This window comes from Drosophila erecta, unplaced genomic scaffold (genome assembly GCF_003286155.1).
Source record: "Drosophila erecta strain 14021-0224.00,06,07 unplaced genomic scaffold, DereRS2 tig00000055-arrow-pilon, whole genome shotgun sequence".
Classification (NCBI taxonomy): domain Eukaryota; kingdom Metazoa; phylum Arthropoda; class Insecta; order Diptera; family Drosophilidae; genus Drosophila; species Drosophila erecta.
In genome coordinates, this window is record NW_020825200.1 from 5,115,532 (window position 1) to 5,140,042 (window position 24,511).

At 42.8% G+C, this 24,511-nt stretch overlaps 1 protein-coding gene across 4 annotated transcripts; it reads left to right on the forward strand.

Moving 5' to 3' along the window:
• The first annotated feature begins 99 nt into the window (after positions 1 to 99).
• LOC6543495 (probable G-protein coupled receptor 158) lies at positions 100 to 23,794 on the forward strand. 4 transcript variants are annotated; one of them, XM_001968685.3, is made up of 15 exons: positions 100 to 296; positions 1,712 to 2,043; positions 12,927 to 13,894; positions 18,496 to 18,735; positions 18,796 to 18,854; positions 19,170 to 19,289; positions 19,351 to 19,431; positions 19,508 to 19,856; positions 19,924 to 19,992; positions 20,050 to 20,451; positions 20,629 to 20,823; positions 21,921 to 22,102; positions 22,187 to 22,298; positions 22,664 to 22,684; positions 23,007 to 23,283. In XM_001968685.3, the coding sequence occupies exons 3-15, from the start codon at positions 13,085 to 13,087 to the stop codon at positions 23,202 to 23,204; spliced, it is 2,838 nt and encodes a 945-aa protein (XP_001968721.2). In that variant the 5' UTR covers positions 100 to 296; positions 1,712 to 2,043; positions 12,927 to 13,084; the 3' UTR covers positions 23,205 to 23,283. The 4 variants fall into 4 exon arrangements, with proteins under 4 accessions (XP_001968721.2, XP_026835425.1, XP_015015320.1 ...); XM_026979624.1 differs by having other exon boundaries at positions 21,975 to 22,102; XM_015159834.2 differs by lacking the exon at positions 22,664 to 22,684 and having other exon boundaries at positions 21,975 to 22,102; positions 23,007 to 23,794.
• Positions 23,795 to 24,511: the final 717 nt, after the last annotated feature.

The window sequence follows — 24,511 nt, forward strand, 5'->3', positions numbered from 1 at the left end:
CCTTTAAGTTCGGACACAAACCAATCCGGTTATCGTCGGGGATGGACTTTAGAGAGCCAAAGGACTCGCAGAGAGAGCTTTTGCGGAATCAACAACTTAACGCGCGCACTCGCATCGGCGACACAAAGGCAAGGATTACGATGTGAAGGTGCTGGCAGAACATTCGGAGAACACAATTGAGTACAGGACACAAACGCGAACGCACACGCTTCGATTGTGGGCGCTGCCACCGGAAATCCAAAGTTGAACCAGTGCCTGACCGAAAAGAATTACAAAATAATTGCTAAAACCGATGAGTATGTGAAAAATGTGGAAAAACGTGTGGTGGTGGAAAAAATGCCAAGCATAAAATGGAAATTCACGGGTCTAACGCGGCACTTCTTTTCCCCTATTTAACTTGCTCGAAAAGGAGCAGCTTTTCAACATGCGCCACGCATTTTTTTGGGTGTTAAATGCTCGTGTATCTGTCGGTTTTTGCGCGCTTAGCTCTGCGGCGGCATTAATACACACACAAACACGGGGCTTGAACGAAATCCTGCCAGGATATATGCCAGAGTGCATGTGTGTGTGTCCGTGTGTGTGTTGGTGTGTGTGTGAGACGCCGCTCCGTTAGTTTTGCGCGCGTGTTGGTCTACCCGCTTTCAGTGTGCAAATCGTTTAATTTATGAGCAAAATGTATATTTTTATACGCATTTCTCGGGCATTTCCGTTTCGTATTTCTTTCGCTTTCGAATCCTCGTTAATTTGCCGTTTGTCTTTCGAGCCAAATTCGTAGTCCTGAATTAACAATCGGCGGCACCAGGAGCAGCAGCAACAACAAGGAGTTCCAAAGTTTCACCTTTCCTAACACAAACACACAAACACCCATACACATACACACATTGGAGGCCACAGGATGTCTTTTTGTGTATCCCAGAGTTATTTTGAAAGCAGCGCGTGTAGCAGAAAGAAGGACGAAAAAAGAGTAGCAGGAGTAGGTGCATGCGAGAGAAGAGAAGGATTCTATTTAAGTCGGAAAAAGTTTTAGCGCCTTGGACTTTTTATGACTCTTCTTTCGGCCTCCAAACTCCTTGGCTTTAATCAACTTTCCTTGCAGCACAGCAAATGTGGCCAAATTTGATAATTGGCAACATAAAAAGTTGATTGCGAAACTTGTGAAAATATTTTTAAAATATCTCATGGCTTTATTGCACCACAAAATGTTATAAAAATTACTTAAATTCATCAGATATATTTTTGGGCAGAACAGAAAGTTCGTAGGAATTATTGTAATTAAAGTCTTAGGAATTTCATCATATAAAAGAATTGTATGCTTATTATACAAAAGTTAAAACTTAAGTACAATAAGTATTTGCTTATTTTTCTTCTAGTTCCATACAATCTTGATCAACTCTTTTATTTTTCTTCTGCCAATTCAAAATGTTGTTGCAAAAAGTTTTCGCAAAACTCTCAGATAAATTGCACTCCTTAAACTTTTGATTGCATACTTTCAGCGGCGGCAAGGCAGTAAAAATAACTAGATATTGATTTCATGATTTCAGCGCTTAAACGTGCAGCTTAATTTATTATTTATGGCAGCTTTAGGATGTTTTCAGTGCAAATCACGTTATTTATGGGTATTTTTAAACATAAATATTGTGTGTGTGGCAATAGGGAAGTGTAACTAGTTTAACTAACTTAATTGTCTTACTTTGAAATCTATAAAACAAAGTTTTCCGGATTCAACTTGCCAACTACTCGCCAACAGATGAAACCCAGAAGCAAAATTGAATTGAAACTAAATCAATACTGAAAATCAACAAATGAAAATATCAAAAAGCGCGTGCATAAAACCCGCATAAAGCCAAACTGCAACCAACGAAAAAAAAGCGAGATACAAAATCAACAACAATTTCTGGAATTAATTTCATTTGCCGCGCGCGTCCATAAAAATCTACATAGAAAGCGGCACAAAATAAATACACCAGCCAGCGACGAAAGTGAATTGGTTAGCCATGGAGAAGGCGTAACTGCCATCTGCTGACCCAGGACCCATAACTTTAGGTTAGTATGTCGTCGCCGTCTTACTGACTTTGCACTCCTCGAAGTGGGGGACACCCATTTTCCTTTGCCTTCGAGCTTTCGTTTCCACAGCGCTTTCCCATTTTATTTCGAGCCCCTTTTTTATATCTATTTAGTACTAGTTGAATTTTGTGGGCATACTGGACTCATGGCAGTACAATTTTGGCATAAGCCTTAAGAGGTATCTTCTCTATAGAGACAATAGCGATAATAAATGTTATAGGATATTGTAAAACAACTAATGTAGTGAAGTTGAACGATGTGTGATCATATCACCATTCTTAAATTCCTTTATATACAAATTAAAAGGAAGTAAATACTGGGTATCTTGCATTTGAAACGTTTTATTTCCTCCTTTTCTTTGTTGAGATGCGTTGTTCGCTCGTTTTGTTTATCCTTTGGCCCCGATCAAATAGGCATCATTTGCCTGGAGGCTTCTCGGATTGGAAGGAAAAAGGTTCGCGACCGCATCTGCCGCTCCGCCGTGGCATCCGCATCTGAATCCGCATGCTCCGCATCCTGCGCATCCTTCACATCCTTTGCATCCCCATCCGCGTCCATCTCCTTCGCAGTGACAGCAATTTGAGCGACAGACAGTTGATGACTCTGTTGACAGGAGCGGGGTATCTTCGATATGGAGCCGGAAGGTGGGGCCATCTCGGGCCATCGCTTCTCTATACATCCCATCGTCTTGGGCGATATTAACCCTATTTTTGTCGTAAATTAATTACGACCGGCAGATGGTGGGTACGGAAATAGGCACGCACAATTTTTATGAAATTTTATATTGAGCGGTCAAAGCGAAAGGGAAAAGCTGGAACTTTTAAGGCATCTGGATGAAGATATAATCTTAATAGTTCGGGTCTCTTTTAATATGCATCAAAGCTTCTGCTTGAATTATAAGATCTGGTAAAATGGTTACATTATTATTATAAGAACATTATAGAATGCTATAGTCGAGTTCCCCGACTATCAGATACCCGTTACTCAGCTAGTGCAAACGAGAAATTTATTCAAAATATTCTGAAATATCGGTGGGAAAAAATAATAACATGAAGAAAAAATAAAACATTTTTGAAAAGTGTGGGCGTGACAGTTTTGAGTTGTTTGTGGGCATTGGAGTGGGCGTGGCGAAAATTGTTCTACCCAGTATACCCTTTTTCTCTACGAGTAACGGGTACAAATATTATACTTATTTTCCAAGGGTTCTTCCGTATGTCGCTTATTCACTCGCCTGGCATAACTTAAATATATGAGACAGATACAACATATTTTAATGCGAGTAATATTTCAATGGCCACCCACAAGGTTGTCCATTTATTTTATTTTGTTTGTTTTCAATTTCCAGTAGCTGGCTCCTTGGGCAGCCCACTCCCATGGCTCCAGACCATATATCATCGGCTCCTGCGACTTCCGGTTGTCGCTTTTGGCAGCCGCCATTCCCACTGTCTATTTATAGGCGCCGCTCACGCATACATCTTCACATGGAAACCACTACGCCACGCCCACTCCCGGTCCAACGGCGCCCCCCACATTACAAAGAAAATTGAAAAGCAAGTTATGTGTATTTTCGTCCTACTCGGACTTAAGGTGGCTATGTCAGCATACGTGTATGTGAAAAAGGAAAATGCCAGGCTGCTTTCCACTGAGTTTTCCGCGCAATTCCTCAACTCACCCACTCAAAATAAGATACGATATTAGTTTTAATAATTTTGCCCTTAAAAAGGCGACACAATTGCGGTAGCAATAGTAGATGTTCTCAAGAAATAGAGAGAAATTCGATAAATATGGGTAACAACAAAGATATTGTACCTTAAAGCTTCAAAGTTTCAATTTTCAAAGTAATAATAATACAAAGCTTTATTCATTTAGTTTTGTTAGGCAGGTATTTTAATTAAAACTTACATATTCACTTCACAACAGCTAGTAAGTTAACCGCAGCTGTGGCTGTGGTATTGTGTGGAATTTATTGAATTTTTATTGAACTTCTCTGCCGAGCCACGCTGGCTGCTGTGTACTCGTTAGGCGTGGCATAATTCATTATGTTGACTCACCGACACCCAACCACACCCCAACCCCAGCAGCCACATCCTGGCGAATGTCCTGTCCACAGAGCCACCTCCTTTCGTCAGAAGCCTCCACTAATGACGTGCCGCGTGCTTTGCATGCTAATGCATAGAACGGACTGCATTCCATTGGCGGCTCAATTTGCGAGTTAAAGTGCCTACCGCCGGCGGCGCAGGATTGAATATGGTTGCTTTCTGGTGAGACGGGAAGAGGTCCCTTTCAAGGACACGTTTCGTGATTAGCACAGAAGCGAGACGGCTGGCAAACGGGCCATTATTACGCTGCAAAGATCAAAACCGGATTGCCAGGCCAGCGAACTGCCAATCTCACCTTTTCATATCAAAGCCAAGCAATTTTGGGCAGTCAAATATATAAGTATATATGTATATACATATATACACAATTCTCTCATATCCCTGCACACATTATATACAGGAATGAACCACCCTGCAAAGTTGTCCTTGGCGCTGTATTTTTAGAAGAAGTTCCCAGAAAATACACGACTTGTCTGGTAAAAGCAAAAAGCGTTTGAATGCCTTCATTTCACTTGCAGTGATTTGTGTTATAGTGAATTGAATAAAAAATGGTATTATTAAGCAAAGAAATAGGGTTATCTTCAATGAATTAGGTCTTAAAATATATTCTGGCACTGATACATGATTACATATGCCAATTTGATTACAAAATGCTATAAGTTACCAGATTTATTTGGACCTTTCACCGACACTGCAAGTATTTGCTTATATATTTATTTAGTGTACTGTTTTCAAGGGTTTCAAATATACTCTCCTATCCCGAAGTTCAGTTTAATCTTAATCTGAAATTGATTTCGCAGTGAATGGCTCTAATTGCGAGGCCGTGATCTTCCAGCTGGTTGCTTAACCAAACCGATGATATCTGCAACTTCCGGCTGGCATGCATGGGGTATTTACATATCTTGCTCTCCATTTCCATTTCCATTACCCCTCCACTTCCCATTTCCATATCCAAATCCAAATTCATGGAGCCTGGCATCAAACTTTCGCCTTTGCCCAGAACTTTGTCCCGGCGAAAAGTTTGCCCAAACACTGGGACCAGACCATGTCGCCTGGACAAAAAAAAACCAAAGTTTCGGGGGATGAAATTGGGCAATATCGCAGTTCCACTTCCCAGTTCCCACTTCCCTCGCATTTCTAAGCAAAACGTTTAATATTCACGCTTGAGCGCGTTTGCCGAGGCGAAGGGTGCCTTTCTTGGCAGTGGCTATGAAAATGTGTGAAACTGTTTGACGCTTATCTGTACGCCCTGCTCGGCGTTTTGACCAAATTTTATTGCCTGTTTCCAGGCCAAACGCTTCGTTTCTGCTCAAGTGAACCCGGCTCCCTTGGTATTCCGGAGCTCTGCTGTTCCGCTGTTCCGCTAGTCCGCTCTTATGCAATTAGCCACCGCCCATGTGTCCGGATAGGACGGATGTGGATGTCCATTGCCCTGATGATGATGCCCAAGCGGCGTTCATTACCTCCCGGCAGTCATATTAATCATACGCCACGTTGTGCGCACCAGCACTAATGTGCCGATGATGCCCAGTCCAACTTGTTGTCCAATGTCCAGCGTTTAAATGCAGTTTCGAGTTACTTGCTAACTGTCGCTTGTTTACATGCCCAGCCACACAGGCCAACGTCGTGTTTCTCCAAATGTCCTGAATCCAAAGTGAAAACACGGACCGAAATTCGGACGTGGCCTGCAATTGCGATTCCTGATTTTCAGTTTGGTTCGGCTTGCAGCCATCATTCAACTTTCATGCGAACATTTGTTTTCCCCATTCTGTTTTTCCACCGCTTTTACTTTTTCTTTTTCTTTGGTTTGTGGCTGAAATGCGGATGGCGGCCACTCAGTTTCTATTCCACAGTGGTTCAGATACAAAAATGTGATTAAAATCAGTTTTTAGTTGAGTTAAGATTTTAAAAACTATTCAAGTAAAAAACCTTCAAAAATGTTTTAAAATCTAGAAAAACTTAACCCATTTTCACAGTCAATGGTATGACACTGGCTCAGAATATATTGAGATTTCTTAAACACACGTGAGGGTTCCAAAGAAGTTTGACTAAGATAATGCTTATCTGAGACACCTTGCCAGGCATCGATATTAGATGTCTTGTTTACAGACACTTTTTATTGACGCCAAGAAGTTGGCCAGCACTTTTCCGCCATCCAAGTACAACTGAAAGTCGAAGTCAGTGTGCCAGAGACCAGAACAGTGCTCATCTAGGACTCGACGAACCATCAGCGGAAGTGCTCGTCGCCATTTTTAGTGCACTTCTTGAAAGTGCGCACATTTCCGTTTGGCATCAATGATTCGGACCGGAGCCCATGACTCCACCCACTTTACTGCCCACAGTCCGTGTCCTCTCCTTCTCCTTCCCCTTCCTTGTCTCCTCTGTGTGCTCCACGTTTTTTGCCTCTCCCTTTTTTGGCCACTGACTGTTTTGGCCTCACTTTTGCTGATTTTAATTTTGGTAAAAGTTGTCACATTTGATTTTTGGCAATTGTTCGGTTTTATGCGCGCTAGTCTCCGCCTTAGTCTGCTTTTTTATGGCGCTTTTTATGTGGTGCCATGTCGCTGTTGCTTTGTTTGGACCCGCGGACAGCAGTTGGCTTTATTGTCTTGGCCACCCCGATACATTCCGGATTTTTGGGGAGCACAAGGCGGCTAGGATACAGTGTGGCCTGGAGTGCCTGTTGCATGGAATGGAAGTGGATATCTATAAAAGAAAGCCGGGGGAAAGGAGATTAGGCGGTGAAAAGTTTGGCAGAACTCGAAGGAATCTTTGGACGTCTGGCTAGAGGAACAAATGTAATTAGCCAGAGAATTAATTTGGATTTGGTAGTTAGCAATGAATGTTAGGGATTTGGGAAGACGGAAAATGTTGAGATAGGTTGCAGAAGAAAGTGCAATTAGAGTCAGAAGTGGCTTGCCCTATATAAGCCTTACATATAGAGAAAAGCGAAATAAAGCAAAATAAATAAATAGTAATATATAATATAATAAAAGAAAAAATATTAAATATATAAAGATATCATACTCATACATTATCTGGGAAATTATACTCCTCTTACCTCGTTCTATCAATAATAATTTTAGAAAATTGGCAAATGAAATAATTGAGTTCATAGCGAGCATTTAGAATTCAATACCACTGAATAGAATTTTGCTAATAAATCCGATTATAAATCATTCTTGTCTGCCAAATTGTTTATCAAACTATTACCAGAACCACAGGCATTTAACTTTAAGCTCCTCAAACAAACGTAAATGCTTGGCTAACACTCAAAGTATAGAAAACTTGTTTACCCATTCACCTCGGTAATCTGGGTGCATTGTCATCGATATCAGATCATCTGGCCCCCATTGTCCTGCATGATAATGTTCGTTGTTCGTTGGTGGGGAGTCCTTTGGGCAGACCGCCCATCTGCTGGGAGGATGATAGCCACTAAGATATTTATGAACTGCAATTTCTTATGCAATTAAATGTGGCCTTTAAGTCGGCCCATCCACATCCCATCCACCCACTTGACATTGTCATGGCTACGGCTGAGCCTCAAATGACATCAGCTGAGAATGAAAATTTGCCCGTGCTTTTCCGGCAGCCCGTTCCCCCCACCACCTCTCCTTTTCCATGTTCTGTTGCCACTTGACTGCACTTTGGATACACATATTGGATGCATGTTGTACAGAGCTCCGATACGCCCGGGAAAATGGAACAGGATGCGGTGGATTGGGGCAACTGGAGCAGCGAACAGGCAGAACAAGTAGAATGAATCGAAATAAAATCAAGTGAAATTTGAACTTTTGTGTGAGAAGCGAAAATGGCAAAGGCGCTGTTTGTAAATAGCAATCGAAACGGCAATCGGAGCGACACTTTTTCACGCTTCTCCGAGCGAAATAAACAGGGACAAATGTGCGCCAACTATATGTGTGTCCTGTACAGTGCAGACTGGCTATGCCAAATGAATAATGAGAGTGCTTTGATTTCAGGAAATTTCTCAAATAGCAGGAATCCATGCTTTCGTAATAAAATTAGCCCATGAGCAGGCAAATTAATTTTTCGGAGGCTTCACTGTTTGAAGGCCCCTCCCCCTCAGCGCAACCTTCATGCTAGGGCCAACAACAAAGCTAATAAAAAGCTATGACCTCGAAAAGTTCAATTTTGTTGCTGTACATAAACGTTGAGTGTGCTTGACAATTTTTCACTTCAAGCAACAAATTATGCCGTAGCATAACATTAGGCGCACCCACTCACACACACACACACACACACACACAGGCACACACACAGCCGCAATCATATGGTTGGTCCTTCGACATTTTGAAGTGAGCCTTAGCCCCTCTCACCACCCACCGCCCACCGCCCGCCGCCCTTTCCTTTTCCGCTTGTGCGTGCCAAGCCGACTCGGCAGCGACTTTATCTAAAAGCGCACTTAGTCCAAGTAGGCCAAGTAGATTACGGCCAGAGAGCCGCTTGCCTTTGGAGGCATGTATAGATACAAAGATAGCTTATAAATACATCCTACATCCCGTGCTATCCTGTTCTGCCCACGCAGAGCCAGAATCCAGTGGATGAGTGATGAATAATCGTAATTTGAAGGATGAATATCCCGCATATGGTTATTTATATTTATATTAGATTTGTGGTCCATTTATTACTGGGCAGATGGATCTTACTTTTGATTAAATATGTATTGCTATTGCTTCTAGTTCCTCAATGCGAAGTTAGTTAACAAGTTAGCCACAAAGCGAGCAATAAAATGGCTGGATAAGCATCTAACGTCTATTCAAAAACGAGATGCTGAGGTCGTGCTTTTAATGATATAAACACTACGTAGCAGCACTTGAGTAAATTCAGCATGCAAAAGTGGGCTCCCAAAAAGAACGGAAAAAATGGAGAACAAGTGGGGGGCCAAGCGGCGGGGGAGGCGAGGAACAACAAAGTGTGGCGCCAGACCCTGAAAAGTGATTAAAACGATTGTTGTACAACAATGGCCGCGTCCTTGTAAGGACTTTGCTGGCGCCCCTCGGCCGCTCACTCCGCCCCCAATTTGCCAAAAAATAGCGCAGCCATTACAGTGCTGTCTCCTCTTTTGTAATTTTTATACTCCTCCACCCCATTATACAGTCTGCACTGGGTAATGTGAATTTGCATGCCTTCAAGCTTACGGGAAATAAAAAATCTAGAAATGTATTCAAGCCACGCTGCATGCAGCTACTTTCAAAATGGGATTCTAAATTTGGAATGATCTTAGGTTACAAGCCTCCACTGTATCTACATATTGTATCTATATAAATGGCTGAATTTATCTAGAAAAGCCTAATTGGAAAAGTGTTTTGGGACCGGCACTCGAAGCTTTTAGCCGAAAATGTTTCGACAAAGGCACAAGGGAAGCGATTTCAAGCGTTGTTGCCTGATTTGCTGGCTTTTCGGGGTTTCTTGGGGGTTTTGGGGGTTTTGGGGGTTTTCTGGGTTAGGTGTGTGCTGTTTTTTGGGCGGCTTTCGGCGACTTCAGCAAAGCGGGACGTTCACAATGGAATGCGGTGGAGCGGGGGCTGGGGGCTGGGGGTTGAAGACCGGCGAACAATTTGTCCTCGAGCCTGTCAGCGGCACTCCTTATTATTATGCCGTGGCTCTCTGCTTCTGCAATTGCTTTGCTTGTTGCTCTCTCATTGTTTAATTGTTAACCATTTTGCTTGCTAGTTTGCGTGTGTGTGTGCTGGAGTGTGCTGGTGTGTGCTGGTGTGCGCCTGTGTGTGTGCGGCTTTGTTGCATTGTTTGATTGTTTCACACGCCCCAGCCTTGTCTCTCATTCTGTGCGTGTGTGCGAAATAACATTTGTCTAATGAAAAGCGCCCTTGTCTCTTGTCTCCCTTGCACTCGACTCTTTGTCTCGCTCGCTCCCCGTCTGGGCATCTTTAGCTATTTTTAGCTCATTATGTTGCCATGGCCCAAAGGACATTATGTCCTGGGACACGCCTCAAGAATTCGGGCTGCCGCTTCGCCCAAACTGACAGACATGGTTATCTTATTGTTATTCTTGTTCTACAACATAATCTAGCAAAATGATTGAATTGCTGCTTCTTCATGCGTTCAACTTATTTAGTGTGTTTGCTTGGTCATATATATTTACCTAAAAACTAATTCCATTTTCTCTCAACTCTATGGAAAATAACTTTTAATTTATAACTTTTTAAATTTCAATTTGCACACCAGCATTTCCATGCTTCTATGCAAAATCTCTGCAAACTCAATTAACTTTAATATTTAAGCCAACTAGTGCGAAGTGTATATGCAGTTGATAATAAATTGCAAAATCCTCTGAGGACTCGCATCTTTTGCAGCTATTTCATGTTTTGCCACAAATTACAAAGGCAGTTTGGACACAAAATATGGTTTTGATTGCTCTGCAAACAGGAATAAAATAATTGCCAGAAAATATGAATATTCAACAGATGGGGGAAAGGCAAAATATCCATCTGTTGTTGTTTGCCCATCAAATTTGCATGCCGAAGTTATCAAACAGAGACAACAACCTCAACAAATCCGATTGGGGATTGCAGTGCGGCGGTGGCTTGTTAGTGATTTGTGTTTCGTCATTTTTGATTCGAGTTGCAGTTTGCAGCATGCCCAAAAGCAAAGCCAAGACAGTTGGCAAACAAGGCAGCCAATTGGGTTGTAAATGCAAACATGCAACACACCAGGTGACAGGCAGTGGAACCTCAACACGACACGGCAGCAGCTACACCCGAAATCCGGTTAATTGAAAAACCGAATGGCCCACAGAGACATACTATTACAGGATACAGTTACAGATACAGATACAGCTTCAGGTACAGATACAGATACAGACACAGATAGACCCAGTGGGATGGCTTTCGGAGACAGAGATACATTCTCGCATCCTTACCGCATTAGCTGCAGTTGAGCGAGTGTCAAGGTGAGGCCAGGTGAAACCAGCCAGGCAGAAAACAGGCAGCAAAAACAGGCCAAAGTGGGAAAAGAAACTTGGCAACACACGAGTGTAGTGCCCACGCACACTGCAAGAAATACGGCGGCAGAAAAAATGTACGCTCTACTTGATATTTGCCAAAGGCTTAAGGCTGAAAATCTGCTTGTCCAACCAAAGTTTACAGCTTTAAAATGCCTTGTACTAGAGATATATTTATTTTGTATGTAACCATAAAGTTCAAGTGACTAAGTGAACTTCAGAGAGCAGAAGATACAGAAGAACTCGTTGCCTTCAGGTAACGCAAATTTGGGGATACCACCTTAAATGGACATGGGAGACTGTTTTTTCACTTTGGCTGCTGGCATCTGGCCAAATCACGTAATCACAACTTGTTTATGGCGCATGTGCCAACTATTCCCGACTTTCACCTTCGCCGCGGCCCCCTCCAAATCCCTGGGCTCAGACCCTCCAAAAAAGTGACCCCACATACCCCACCGTGCAGTTGCAGCCATGAAAATTAATTTCAATTAGCGGAAATTGTTTTTACACCTGTTTGCCTTCCAGCACATGGCTTGTGCTGCTGCTGCTGCTTCTGCTGCTGCTGCTGCTGTGTAGAAGCCGTCCAAATCGTTCGGCCAATTTGCGGCCTGTCATCGCATTGACGGGCTAATGCCGCACCATACATCCCCTACCATTTACTCTTCTTTTCAGCACTCCCTGTGCAAATTCATAAATCAGAATTGCAAATTGCCAAGTGCAGCACAATGAGAATGCAGCAAAAAAAGTGGAAAAATTATGGCATACCGCTGGGCGACACTTGAGTGCAGCAAGTGCCACGCCCACTCCCTTGGGAGCTCGTAACTGGCCAAGCGAATTCTTTTTTGCACTGCTTTCAGGGTTTCATAGCTCCACAGCTGGGGGATTTTTATTGGGAGTGCCGGAATGTGGCTCCAAATTGCGCACAAGTTCGTCTGAAGCGAGCAATTTGACGCGATTTAATTGCAGCTTCATCCGGCGACGAAAGATACACCCACAAACTAAAGTCGTTTTTTAGAATTATGCATAAATACAATTTGAACAAACTTTTTTTTTTTATTGTTAAGTTTAATATGCCATGCTGTTTATCTGTAAGTGCAGTTTGAAGTCACAGGACACCTTTAATAAAATTTCAAAATTTTATATAAAATGTATCTTATATTTAGTGCAGAGCACTTCGAAGTCGATCACATTCCGCTCTATTTTAATGCACTTTGGCTTTGCACATTTAGCGGACGTCATCAGCAATTATTTGTGCTGGATTCTCAATTAAATTGCAATTGGCGCAGCTATAAAAATTTTCATTGACGTGGGTGTTGTGGATTTTGAATTTTATGCGCGGATTCTGATTTCGTTTTCTGGTGACCAGTTCTTCTGTGGGCTTTTTAATTGATCAGCCACCATTTGCCTACCGAATGCAGTCGAAATTAATTGAACGTGATTGAAAATATATTCAACCACAAACATTTAGAGAGCAATCGAAACGGTCTGGGCAATTGCTTACAGCCAATTTAATTGTGTTTACTTTTTAATTGCTGCTAATTGTGAAATTTAAATATTTTTTTAACAATACGATATGATTTTGTAATTGACTTCAATTAGAGTTAAATGGAAACTACTTCTTAATAGTACTATATTGCTCAGTGTTGTATATGTTTAGAGTTTATTTTTGCTGCATTTGCATGCCACATTTGAACACAAAGCCATATGTGGCAACAACTTTGAATTTATACTCCGACTAAGCCGCAACTAAACAAAAGCCAAAACTTTTCAAATTTTTGCAGATGAGCGCGCCACTGTGCCACAATTTCGGTTTACACCTGTCGAAGCTGCCACTCCCACGAGGAACTTTTTCTACGACCACACCAGCCACAGCAGCAGCAACAGCAACTAGAGGCGCCACAAGCACAGGAAAAAGCAAAAGAGCAACAACATCAGTGATATGGAACTGTGCATAGCAACAAAGTCAAAAACTGAAACCGCTCAGAGTTCAATGCAGCAAAGCAGCCAATGCAGCAGCAACTACCGAAACTATCAAAAGAAATGCCACCAAAATCAAACAAACACTCAAGTACAGAGCACTCAGCAGAGCATTTGCAGCAGCCACAGAGATCGAGACCACCTGACAAACCCACAAAAGCAACAAAACCAACGAACAAATAGTGCAACAGCAACAGCAGCAGCAGCTGCAGCTGCAACATCATCAAATTTCAGTAGGTGCAACGTCATCAGCAACACAAGCACTAAACGCAGTAAAAACACCAGGGAGCCGAGCAGCAGCACACAATTAAACACCCTCTACGCGGTGCTGGTGCTTTTGATAGTCGGCCTTGCCGCAGCCACCGCCTCCCCCAGCCCCGCCCCCTTTTCCCGCGAGAGCAGGCGCGATGCTCTTTTGGCCTACTACAAAAGGGCGCACCTGCCACAAAGCGGCAGTAGCAGCAGCAGCATCTCCCTGGGGCACGAGTACCACAGCCAGCACCAGTATCACCTGCTCCACGATGCCAATGGCCTTGACTTTGAAGAGCTAACACCCACCGCCAGCAGCGTGTCCGCTCTCAGTCGGGCGGAGCGCTTTCGATTGCGTAAGCGCAGCGCCACGCCCACAACGCCCAGCAGTGCGGCAGCTGCCACGGCGGCAGCCACTCCACTGGATGTTGCAACGGCAGCAACAGCGAAGGAGGCGGGCAGCGGGAAGAAGCCCGAGGAGAAGTGCGAGCCAAAAGTACTCGAATCGCTGCCAGACGAGCCGGTAGGTGGTCCATAATAGATTTCAATCATTAGTTAGTTACTCACTGGCATGATATACATATTTTATGAAGATAGATTGTATGTACCTAGTTTTAAAAGATAATATCATAGCGAAAGATACAAGTAAGTAGTAATAAGATAGAATAATAGATACAATAAGTAAGATACAAGCGCTGATTCACTCTACATAACTTACTTGTAACTTTCAATAGGTAATCGTTTACATACACGTGTATATCAAGTTAATAACTACCAAAGCGATCCAAAAGTAATTGAGATTTTCTCAGCATTAAACAAAAGTTCTTCAATCGAGTCCCGCGATGGTGCTTGCAGTTCGTTTAACTTTGTTTAACTTCACAACTGCCACTGCAGAGCGCCACCTTATAATTTGTTGCATAAGAGGATGGGTGAAAGTTCCAGCTGTGCACTTAGTCACGAGAACTACTTAGATCAGAAGCAATTCCGAGGAGCGGTGGCAATATGCAATAAGCAAGCGCACAACTTAGTGCCTCCAACTTTTGAGGCAATCACACAAATGCAAATGCAAATTCAAAGTACTGCAGGAGGATTGCAGGAGGATTGGCGAAAGCGGAGCGGGATTCACCTTCCGGTTGCCTTCATAACTTTTGACGGACATTTGTGGGAACGAGTGCAGCCTGCACAGCGCATCGATCCAAGGCAGAGACAATTAACGACAATTTGCGAAATTGCCGACGCGGCACTGGCGAATAATCAATAAAATTGCTGAGATAGCAGCCCATATAATGTGCTCCTTCACTTTTCGGTATCCTCTGCTTTTTTTTCCCTTTTTTTTGTCTTTTTGTTTTCCTGCTGACACAAATCTCTGCGCAAATCTGTGTCCTCCCCCATTTCGTTATACTCCGCCCCACCTTGTTGATTGTCGTGGAAATATTACGCATACGACATGGCTGACGCAAGTGAATGTGGGAGTCAAGTTTTTCCACTCTCGAGGGCGGCGTGCTGCACAGAAAACCGCGCGATTTTGGAAAGAGTTGCGGCCTGTCTTGGCGGCAGTTCACATGTGGCGCCTCCAGGCCAGCCTCTAGTTCCTCCACTCTGTGAAGCTGCCTCTTGAACAAGTTAATTAAGAGATGCTAATGAAGTGAGCACACCACACACCGTCGCAGCCCGGGGGCACTGGAAAAAAGCAGACATACAGTAGGGCATATTTTGATGTACTATAAATTTGTAAATCTTCAAAAACAAGTTGGAAATTATTTAAGTAAATCAAATATATACAGACTTTTCCAGTGTAAAAGTTTCCTAGCGTTTTGGATGGTCCCTATTACGCCGCAAATTGGAATTAAATAACTTGCACATTTTCGCGCCGTGTGCGCATCACAATATTTTAATTGAATTTGCATGACAATTGCAGGCGAGGACTTTAAGCAGCCGAGGACTTGTCAGGCGAGGATTTGCTCCCACTGTCTGGCAGTCAGTGCCTTGGGATGCTATTTTTAGTGCGCCAAGCGAATCGAGTATAAATATTCAATGAGTCGGCGGTGTAAACAGAGTCCAATACATGACGTGCACGAATCGAATCGATTGCCCTGCCAAGTTTCCTCTGACGCAATCGGGACAGGACCTTTGTGTAATTAGAAGGCGCGGAGTGAGCGGAGGGCGGGCGGTGGATGAAAATAAGGAGCATCCTTGGAGCGATTTGAATCTCGAGTGTGGCCAGATAAAATAATAAATAAATGTGCTGCGCAGCAAGGGCAGCAGCAGCAGGAGCAACACCGGCTGACAGCTGCCAACTTGGGCATTATCCTGGCCACCGCCTGTCCCCCGCGCAACCAGCGTCCTGTCTCGCTCCTGTGCCCTGCGGTCAACGGCGAGCGCCTTGTCGAATGGCTGTCAAGGATTATTGTTGCTCCTGTTGCCGCTGCGGCTGCTCATGTTGCCTGCGGCTGCTTTTGTTTCGCTTCCAGCTGGAAAGTGTCTGCCTTTTCTGCCCTGTTCCCTCTGCCCCATCTCTTCCTTTCGTCCTTTTTTATTTTTTGCTTCGTGTGCGTGTTGTTTTGCTAACAATGCTGAAGCTGCAAAGTTATTAATAATTGTTCTATATACATTCCACTTTGTGATGCTGGACACGCATATTGTTGATTTGCGGAAATATGTTGCCTACTTTAAGGGGCGTTTAACTAGAATACTTTTAAAGTCCTACCGTAATTCAGCTTTGTTTAAGTCACATGAATTAAGTATTTACATGCTGTTTTAAAGTTTATTATGCAAATTAAGTATATAAGAAGCAAAACATATTGTGCATTTGTGTGCGAATTTAATTTTAAATTTAAAATAACCAGCAATTAATCGATGCATTTAACTGCGTATTCTCCGATTAATTAGGTTAGTACTAAAGCTGGCGAACTGTGCGTTCATTATTTATAGGGACATAAATTTAAAAACCATTGCCACTCAACAGGAGCATTTATGTTAATCCGATAAATAAAACAGTCGCACAAACACACTCTCATCCCCACACACACATTGAAGAGCATGCTTCCGTAGCAATCAGCTTATGTCATTCGCCTTGTCGTCCTGAATAATGTAATGAATGCAGGAGTACAGTGAAGCCTGTCAGTAATCGACCGGCATTTGCAGCGTGTCAACAGCAGTTGAGCCAAAGAGAAAGACAAAGCAAAGAAAAAAGAAAAAAGAAACAAATACAAGAGCAAAAAGCAAGGAAAAGGAAAACACTGTCTGACATATTTTATTCATTAAGCGCAGAGCATAGAAAATAAAAGGAAAAACATGCAAATGACAATGAGGAAGCATACAGTTACGCCATGTAAATATTTTTATGGTCATAAGTAGGAATCCTGTACATATGTACATGCCATGCCGGAAAATGCAGATGGAAATGCGGGGAAAGGCGCGCACGGACATTAAAAAGCCAGTAAAACGCGCTTTACTGATTTCATTTGGCAGCCAGGATTCAGTGCTCATGTGTGTCTGAGTGTGTGTGGCCCAGACTCTTGGCATAGTTGCTCAAATACACACACACACACTCACACGTGCGCATTTGTTTCGGCCGTGTTTGCATAAGTATGCATGTTTTATTGCACACACACTCGGTGTGTGTTTTGTGGCTGCTGCCGCTTTTTACAAGTGTTTTCCCCATACATTTATACCCTGAAAAACGAGTGGCGTGAGTGTGAGGGTATGTGTGTAATTGCGGGCATTTGGAAAAAGGATATCAAAGGGATTTGTCGGTAATAAAGACATTCTGTTATTTTCAAGATTTCTTGTGGGATAATTTAAAGTTCCATGTTTTTGTAGGGTGAAAACTAAATAATGTTGTAAAACTACAAACGTTTGCTTAATAAGTTTCAAACTTTCATGTATTATAAACTTTTTAATATATGGGATCACTTTCCATCTTTTATAAACTACTTGTATTTCTCTAGCATGAAAGAGTATCCAAAAGGTTTATGATTATGGCTGCACACTAGTGTTAGGAGCACTACATAATGGCTTTATCTGGAAGTAAGTCTCGTGCCATTTCTCCTGGTACCTTATACTGATTGCTTTTGCCTCGATGTGTAAATTTTGGCCCACGTTTGCGGGAAAAAGGAAACACACACTCACATGGGAGAGCATCCACAAACATTTGTGTATCGATGTTACTTGTTGGCAATTTATTTGGGGCTTCGGTGGCGTATACGCAATGTGGTCGCTCATCACCGAAAACCCAGCTAATGGGAAATATTTGTTTTAAAAGCCAAAAGGTGCCAGCTCAACTACATGACTCACGCCCAGACAACGTGTCCTTTTCCCCGCTTCCCCTTCATGGCCCTTAGTGCGGTTACTTTTGTTTCCCAAAGCCATAATGATGTCATCAAAGTTGCCCCCCTCCGTTTCCCTCACTTTGGTGCGTAGATCTCGAGAGCTTCTTGTAACGTGTAAATTATGTACAAGCATTTGGTCGGTTAAGAGCTGAGCAAACTTGGATTAAAAACATTCCTGCAGACCCACAGCCCGGTGAGGGCATTAAATCCTATTATTTCACAGTAGGAACGGAACAAAACTTTTCGCACTCTTGCCACAAGGTGTTGCTGTGAAACGTGTCCTGTGCGCCGGGTGAATAATTAATGGTCCCAAGTCGGGGGAAGTGGCAGTGCCGCATGGTCACTTAAATCACGTGGCGGCCAATGCGTATACGTAATTTTTCGGAATTTCTGAAAACATCTTTAATAAGAAATCCCACGTTTTCCGCCGCCAGAACTGCCACTTAAATTGCTTATTTAGGCATTTAAGTTTTCTATATATTGTGGTAGAAATAAATTTAGTTTGGCAGAGTGAAATTTTATTTTAAATGAAATTATAACTTTTTGACACTTCTTTTGTTGATACGATATTTAAATCAAATTCGATTAAGAATCAATTTAAATGATATTTAAAATGATTTAAATTGTATGCTTATGACACTCCGCATTTAATATAAATTTAAATTGTATGTTTATGACACTCCGCATTTAATATAAATTTAAATTGTATGTTTATGACACTCCGCATTTAATATAAATTTAAATTGTATGTTTATGACACTCCGCAATTAATCTGTTTTTATAAATTTTGCAGTTTTACGACTACACCGACATCGCCGAGGATGCCGCACGCCAGTTTATTGAATTTTTATCGGGCAAATTCCCAAATGCCAACACACCGATTACCATCGATGAGCCGACACGTGCGGAGGTGAGTCGCCGGGCCAATGGAATCGCCAGCTACGCCCTCAACGAGGACGACAATCTCCTGGCCTTCGCCATCGCCGCGCCCAGCATTCACACGGTGGTCGTTAAATTCAGGGATAACGTTACGGTATGCACCCGCTAATCAGGGATAATGGGGCCACGAGCTAATCGGCTTAACTTATTGCAGATACCTCCTGATCAGGTGCACAATAAGGCATATTTGGGTTCCTACTGGCGGGAGTTGGGGTAAGTTCTTTAGAAAAACTAGCGGCGCCCCAAAAAGTATGCTACATTATTTTGCATATGCCTGTTAAACGCAAATTGTCGTTTCTAGCAATATGCATATGTAGGTTTATTTTCAACGCTTTAAATAATTCAAGTCAATTATCGTAAGCTTATAGCTTTTTAATGCAATCACTAATTACTCTGAAAGATAATCCCAACTTAATTCAATAAGCACCGGAGCTTGCCTAAAATATGTGCCTCGCTTAATTTGAATAGACCATAAGCCGTGTAATCTTGGAAAGTTGCCCATAAATGTATTGTTTTCCTCGACTACAGTGCGGCCTGGAACAGCACGGACGGCACCCAGGAGTGGGGGGCTCCCTTCCGCGACTGCAACCTGTTGACGCGTCGCTGGCTTTGGCCATTTCGCATATCCTTCAGCGAGCACAGGATCAAGTGAGTCGCATCAATGTGCAGCTGGATGGCACAACTTATAATTTATGGTAAATACTTTCAGAGTTGTGGCGGCTGCCTTCATTGCCGCCGATGAGGATGTGTGCAACGATGGCCTGGAGGAAGTTTTCGGTCGCCGCCACGGGTGAGTTATTGCCAAACTTTATCCGCTAACTTGTGACGCTAGTTCTGCAAAATATATAATACCAATATCTCTTTAGTTGCGATCGGAATACGACCTTCTGCCTGCTCACCGAAAACAAACCCGCCGCCACCCGTGACGTATACACCTGTCTCTGCCGGGAATCCTACTACCTGCCCAATTCCACGCTGCAGGGATTCCGTGGCGATCGGGTGGAGCTGTCCGAGGGTTACGACAACTACTCGTGCATTCCGTGTCCCGGCGGATGCACCAACTGCGATAGCAATGGCGTCTGCTTGACCTTCCAGGAGGAGGAGGTGCTCAACGTGGACGCCTGCCTGCGCCTCCTGGTGGCCATCGTCCTGGGCGCCTGCATCCTGTGCTGCATCGTCCTCGGCGTGATTGTCTTCCGGCAGAGAAAGTGCAAGGTACATATACAGTTTAGATACTGTCATATGGTTAGGGAACTTTTAGTAATCATTTCATCATTTTCAGGCCATTGCGTCTGGCATGTGGACTGTGCTGGAGACGATACTGCTGGGCATTGTTTTACTTTATGCATCTGTGAGTGCTTCTTGTGACAGTCCCCACTTCTGTCGTCACTAACATATTGCCCATTAGGTTGCCGTCCATTTCTTTCCCGCATCCACCGAGCGCTGCCTTCTGGAGCCTTGGCTCCGGGAGCTGGGCTTCATCACCTGCTACGGAGCCATCATACTGAAATTGTACCGCCACCTGGTGGACTTCCGCACCCGCAAGGCGCATCGCTGGGTGCTGCGGGACGTGGATCTGCTCAAGTATCTGGGCACCATGGTCTTCGCCGTCATCTGCTACATGGCCGCGTTCACGGCCTCGTCGCTGGACCTCCTCGAAAGTGCGCAGCTGGAGAGCCTCAGGGAGGCGGACACAAACACCTGCCATCCGCTCAAATGGGAGCTGGTCACGCAGACCAGCGAGATGCTCATCCTGTGCTTTGGGCTGCACCTGTCCATCGCCAGTCGGAATGCCAACACCCAGTTCCGGGTAAGATGTACATTCAAATCGGTTGCAATATGAATTTTGTTAAGAGATAGATCATTATTTATCAATCAAGCATAAGAGGTTGCCTTAGATGATTACCTAAGTACACGGGAAATTAGGGCAGCAAATGCCAATAAAGTCAAGTGAATTAACCGGTCATTTCCTTTCGTTCCGCTTAAGGAACGACAATTCCTGGTGACCGCCCTGACGCTGGAGTTCCTGGTCTCGTCGAGCTTCTACTTTCTGCGCTTTGTCTACCTGCCGGAAATGAGTCCCAGCGCCATCTTGCTGGCCCTATTCATCCGCTCCCAGCTGACGAATAGTTTCGCCTTGGGTCTGATATTTGTGCCAAAGTTGTGGTATCAGCACAAGCAGGTAACGTATTTGAGTTCGAAGCGATTTCATTTACTTACTTTGCTTTGGTTTCCTTGGTTCGAGTACGCTTTTGTGTTTCACACATTGAGATATAAGATGTAATTAGGAACTGTTGTGTCCAAGTCGGGCATCAAATTAATATAATAATTATGCTTAGAGTATTCACACCAGTTCATTTTGTGCTGTCTGTCGCGGGCGTGGTCGTCATTATAGTCATCGAAATCCGTATTTGGTATTGACATTGGTTGAGGAAACGATTTTTGTTAATAACTAGCCAACACAAAAAGTATAAAAATGGGGAAACCCACTCGAAAGCTTGGTTGCCTTTGCCGAAACAATTGAATATTTCATTTGGTTATGGTTATATTTTGAGTTCTTGTTCTGGTTTTTACCGAGAAAATTAACATAATTTTAGTATTAAGCTAACATTGAATTAAAACTTTAGTCAAGCTATGAAGTTGCTGCAAGTGTGTCTCGTTTAAACAGAGAATGTTTGACTGTTTTTAGCTCTTATTGTTTCGGCCTGAATGTATTGCACTTAAACTTGAACTCAATAAGCACGCCATTTAATTTGCATGTTTAACGTTGATTTTTGCATGACCTTACCAAATAACACAACATATAATTACAAACAAAATGACAAAAATCGGTTTCCTTTCAAAATTTCCAATATGCATACCAGAAAAATTCCAAACTAGTGTATCCAAGACTCTTCCTCACTGTAACTTTCTCTGTCTTTTTGTGCCTCAACTGAACAATCTTAAACTGAAGTTCTCTATCTAAGTAGTCTTCTAATAGCTATCGTTCATCTTGTTTACCGTTTGAGTTTCTTTTTTAATTTGATTTGTTTCTTTTGATTCATTTCCAGCACCCTCAAAGAGTCACAAACATTCACAACCAATAAGCACCGACCACCCACAAACATACTAAATACATACATATCACATATACTCTCCAGCACAGATCTATTCTATTTGGTTTTTGCTCTCTCTTACCTTTGAGTTCCGATTCCATTTCCGTTTCCGTTCCGTTCTCCATTTTCCGTTTGACTTCCTGAGTGTGGTTTGCGGTGTTTGTTGCATCTTCATAGCTTGCAGGTTCGTTCGCTAGCGTATGATCTATCAATACGTTTACCTGTGGATGCTTTCAAGGGTACGTCACACGACGCCGGCCAGCGGCTGGGCGGAGGATATGCCGGACTCTGTCTGGGCGATCCGGACATCGGGGAGCTGACCATATCCGAAATGAGCCCCGAGGACATACGCGCCGAACTCAAAAGGTACGAGGAAACCTATATTTTCTAACCAAATCTCTGCAGTCCTGCAGGCGTATTCATTCCTTAAATATGTACCTTCGATTCCAGACTGTACACCCAACTGGAGATTATGAAGAACAAGACTCTGAGGCAGGACAATCCGCACATCAGCAAACGACGTGGTGGACGCAAGGCGGGTCACCGTCGCTTCTCCCTGCAGGTGAGTCGGGGTCACCACAACGCCAGCGTAGTCCACCAGCCATAGTGCTCACTGTACATGACATTGACGTGGCCAAAATGGGGGACCGGGCTGTAGGACTCAGATCGATATTGCTGTTACTCTTCAAACCGAAACCAAACCTTATGCTGCCTATCCCAAGCTCCCTAGATCTTTCTCTCCTCAGTCTCTCTATCCGCCTTTGAATCTTACTTCTATTGATCCTCCAATGTGAACTCTCAGTACTGTTTGCCACTTATATTAATACATCTATAAATATCATTGTTCTTGTCATGACTATGTACAATACATTCGATTCCCACCACAACCAAACCAAACAAAACAATAACCACCAATGTTCAATGTAGAAAAAGGGCAGCAAGGATAAGGTAAGAATTGTCGGTCGCTTCTAGCATAAACCTAAAACCTAACCCGCTAAAATATCTGTGTTGTGAATGTAACTAAATCCAAAACAAAAAGACTAATTCAAAAAAACTTCTCGCACGTTTGTCTTAACTTCTCTATAAACTTAGACCCAAGTCCCCCAATAAAACCCGAAACCACCAGCTTGTGTGTCTGCGTGTGTGCATGTGTCCGTCCCATAGATAGCACTTCATAAGTCTTATCGAAAACAGATTGCACACGAAACTATGAGAAACTACATATCCCCAGTTGCCAAAGTGCCCCACTAAGATATCTCCAATTCTCTAGGCTCTAAGTGCCAAACACCGCAGCAACAAGCATCATCAGGACATCGAGATCACCGAGGCGGAACCATCCAGGACGCCCGAGGATTCGGTTTGCAGTGCCGAAGGACCCACGGATACCTATGCGGAAATATCCGGCGTGTCCCACTCAATGCTCTCCCACTCGATGGTCTCCCACTCCGTTGTCTCGCACTCAAAGTAAGGAGTCTTTGCTAAGGAGACCGAATCGCAGGATCATTGCGGATTTTTGAGAATTGTATATAAGTATTAACGATACGATACATGTTGGTATGTGTAGATAATATGTGAGAAATAGTTATTATATAGCGCAACAACACAAACAATAAAAGAATTACTTTAATTTCGCGAAGAAAGAAAAACCGACAGGAAAATGATAGAGGAGATGCAAAACACACACAAAACACAAACAATAACAAACATTACTTTATTTTTCAATGAAACGTAAAGTAAAGAACCTTGAATGCAGTCAAGTTTTATAAAGTTTTGATAAATTTTTAGACGATTTTACTTTAATTTCCGTTGATTTCTCTCAGTCTTGAGTTCGATTGATTTCGATGATAGGATCACTGATAGATCAAAGTTGTTCAAACGGTAGAGCGGTAAAACAGAGCCCACCTGTGTAGGTAACGATAAAACTGTAAAAACAAGGCCACATACACTAAGAAAAATGACACCCATTCCTAAAACACGCGTTTTTGTTTACCTCTAAGTTCCTCGACAGTTACTAACACTCGGTTCCTCCAACCATTTGCTTTCAAGTCAACCCAACACTATCCACTTAATGCTCTGCAAATTGCTAGAGATCTTGAGATCACTTTCGATCAGCGAATAATCAGTTGTAAATTTGAGCTTATAGGCATTAAAACTAGCAATTCCCCCATAACTATCGTACGTCTTACGTCTTGCTAATCTTACCAACTAAAGTGTATTTGTATTATATATTATATATTATGTACTTGTAATTTCCACTCATTCCCATCCAATATCCGAACGGGCTAGACTTTCTGTAAATACACAATGTACGAGGACGGAAGAGCAAATTGTTACATTTTCAAAACACATAGTTCCCGAACGAGAGTGAAAATCATAGGAAAATGCTTAATAGAGGCTACATTGCATTTTTTTTTAACCTAGCCCAACAACAAACTGTGTCGCAAGTATTATTCACTACTAGCTGATTTCCTCCGAAATTTGTAGATCCCAATCCAGAGCATCTTAAATTCGATATCCTCGAAATAAAGATCGTGTTAGAGTAATGAAAAACACAAAGTGAAAACATTTCAAATGTACGCAATAAATTTTGGATGAGCTCGTTATAAAAAAAAGAAGGGGGAAAACAAGTCCATAGAAAACATATAGTACAGTTACATGGGCATTTATAAGGGTTATGAAAAGTATATCTATATACACTACAAAAAATATATAGAAAGTAAAACATGGCAAATGGTTAAATTAGGTAAACTTACGCATGCATGCAACAAATTGAGC

What these genes read in the sequence shown, in the direction of transcription:
- LOC6543495 (XM_001968685.3), top strand. Translation starts at nt 13,085, where the DNA reads ATGGAACTGTGCATAGCAACAAAGTCAAAAACTGAAACCGCTCAGAGT. An exon ending in TCCGGCAGAGAAAGTGCAAG is followed by an intron (nt 19,857 to 19,923) that starts GTACATATACAG and finishes CATCATTTTCAG; the next exon opens with GCCATTGCGTCTGGCATGTG. An exon ending in ATACGCGCCGAACTCAAAAG is followed by an intron (nt 22,103 to 22,186) that starts GTACGAGGAAAC and finishes CTTCGATTCCAG; the next exon opens with ACTGTACACCCAACTGGAGA.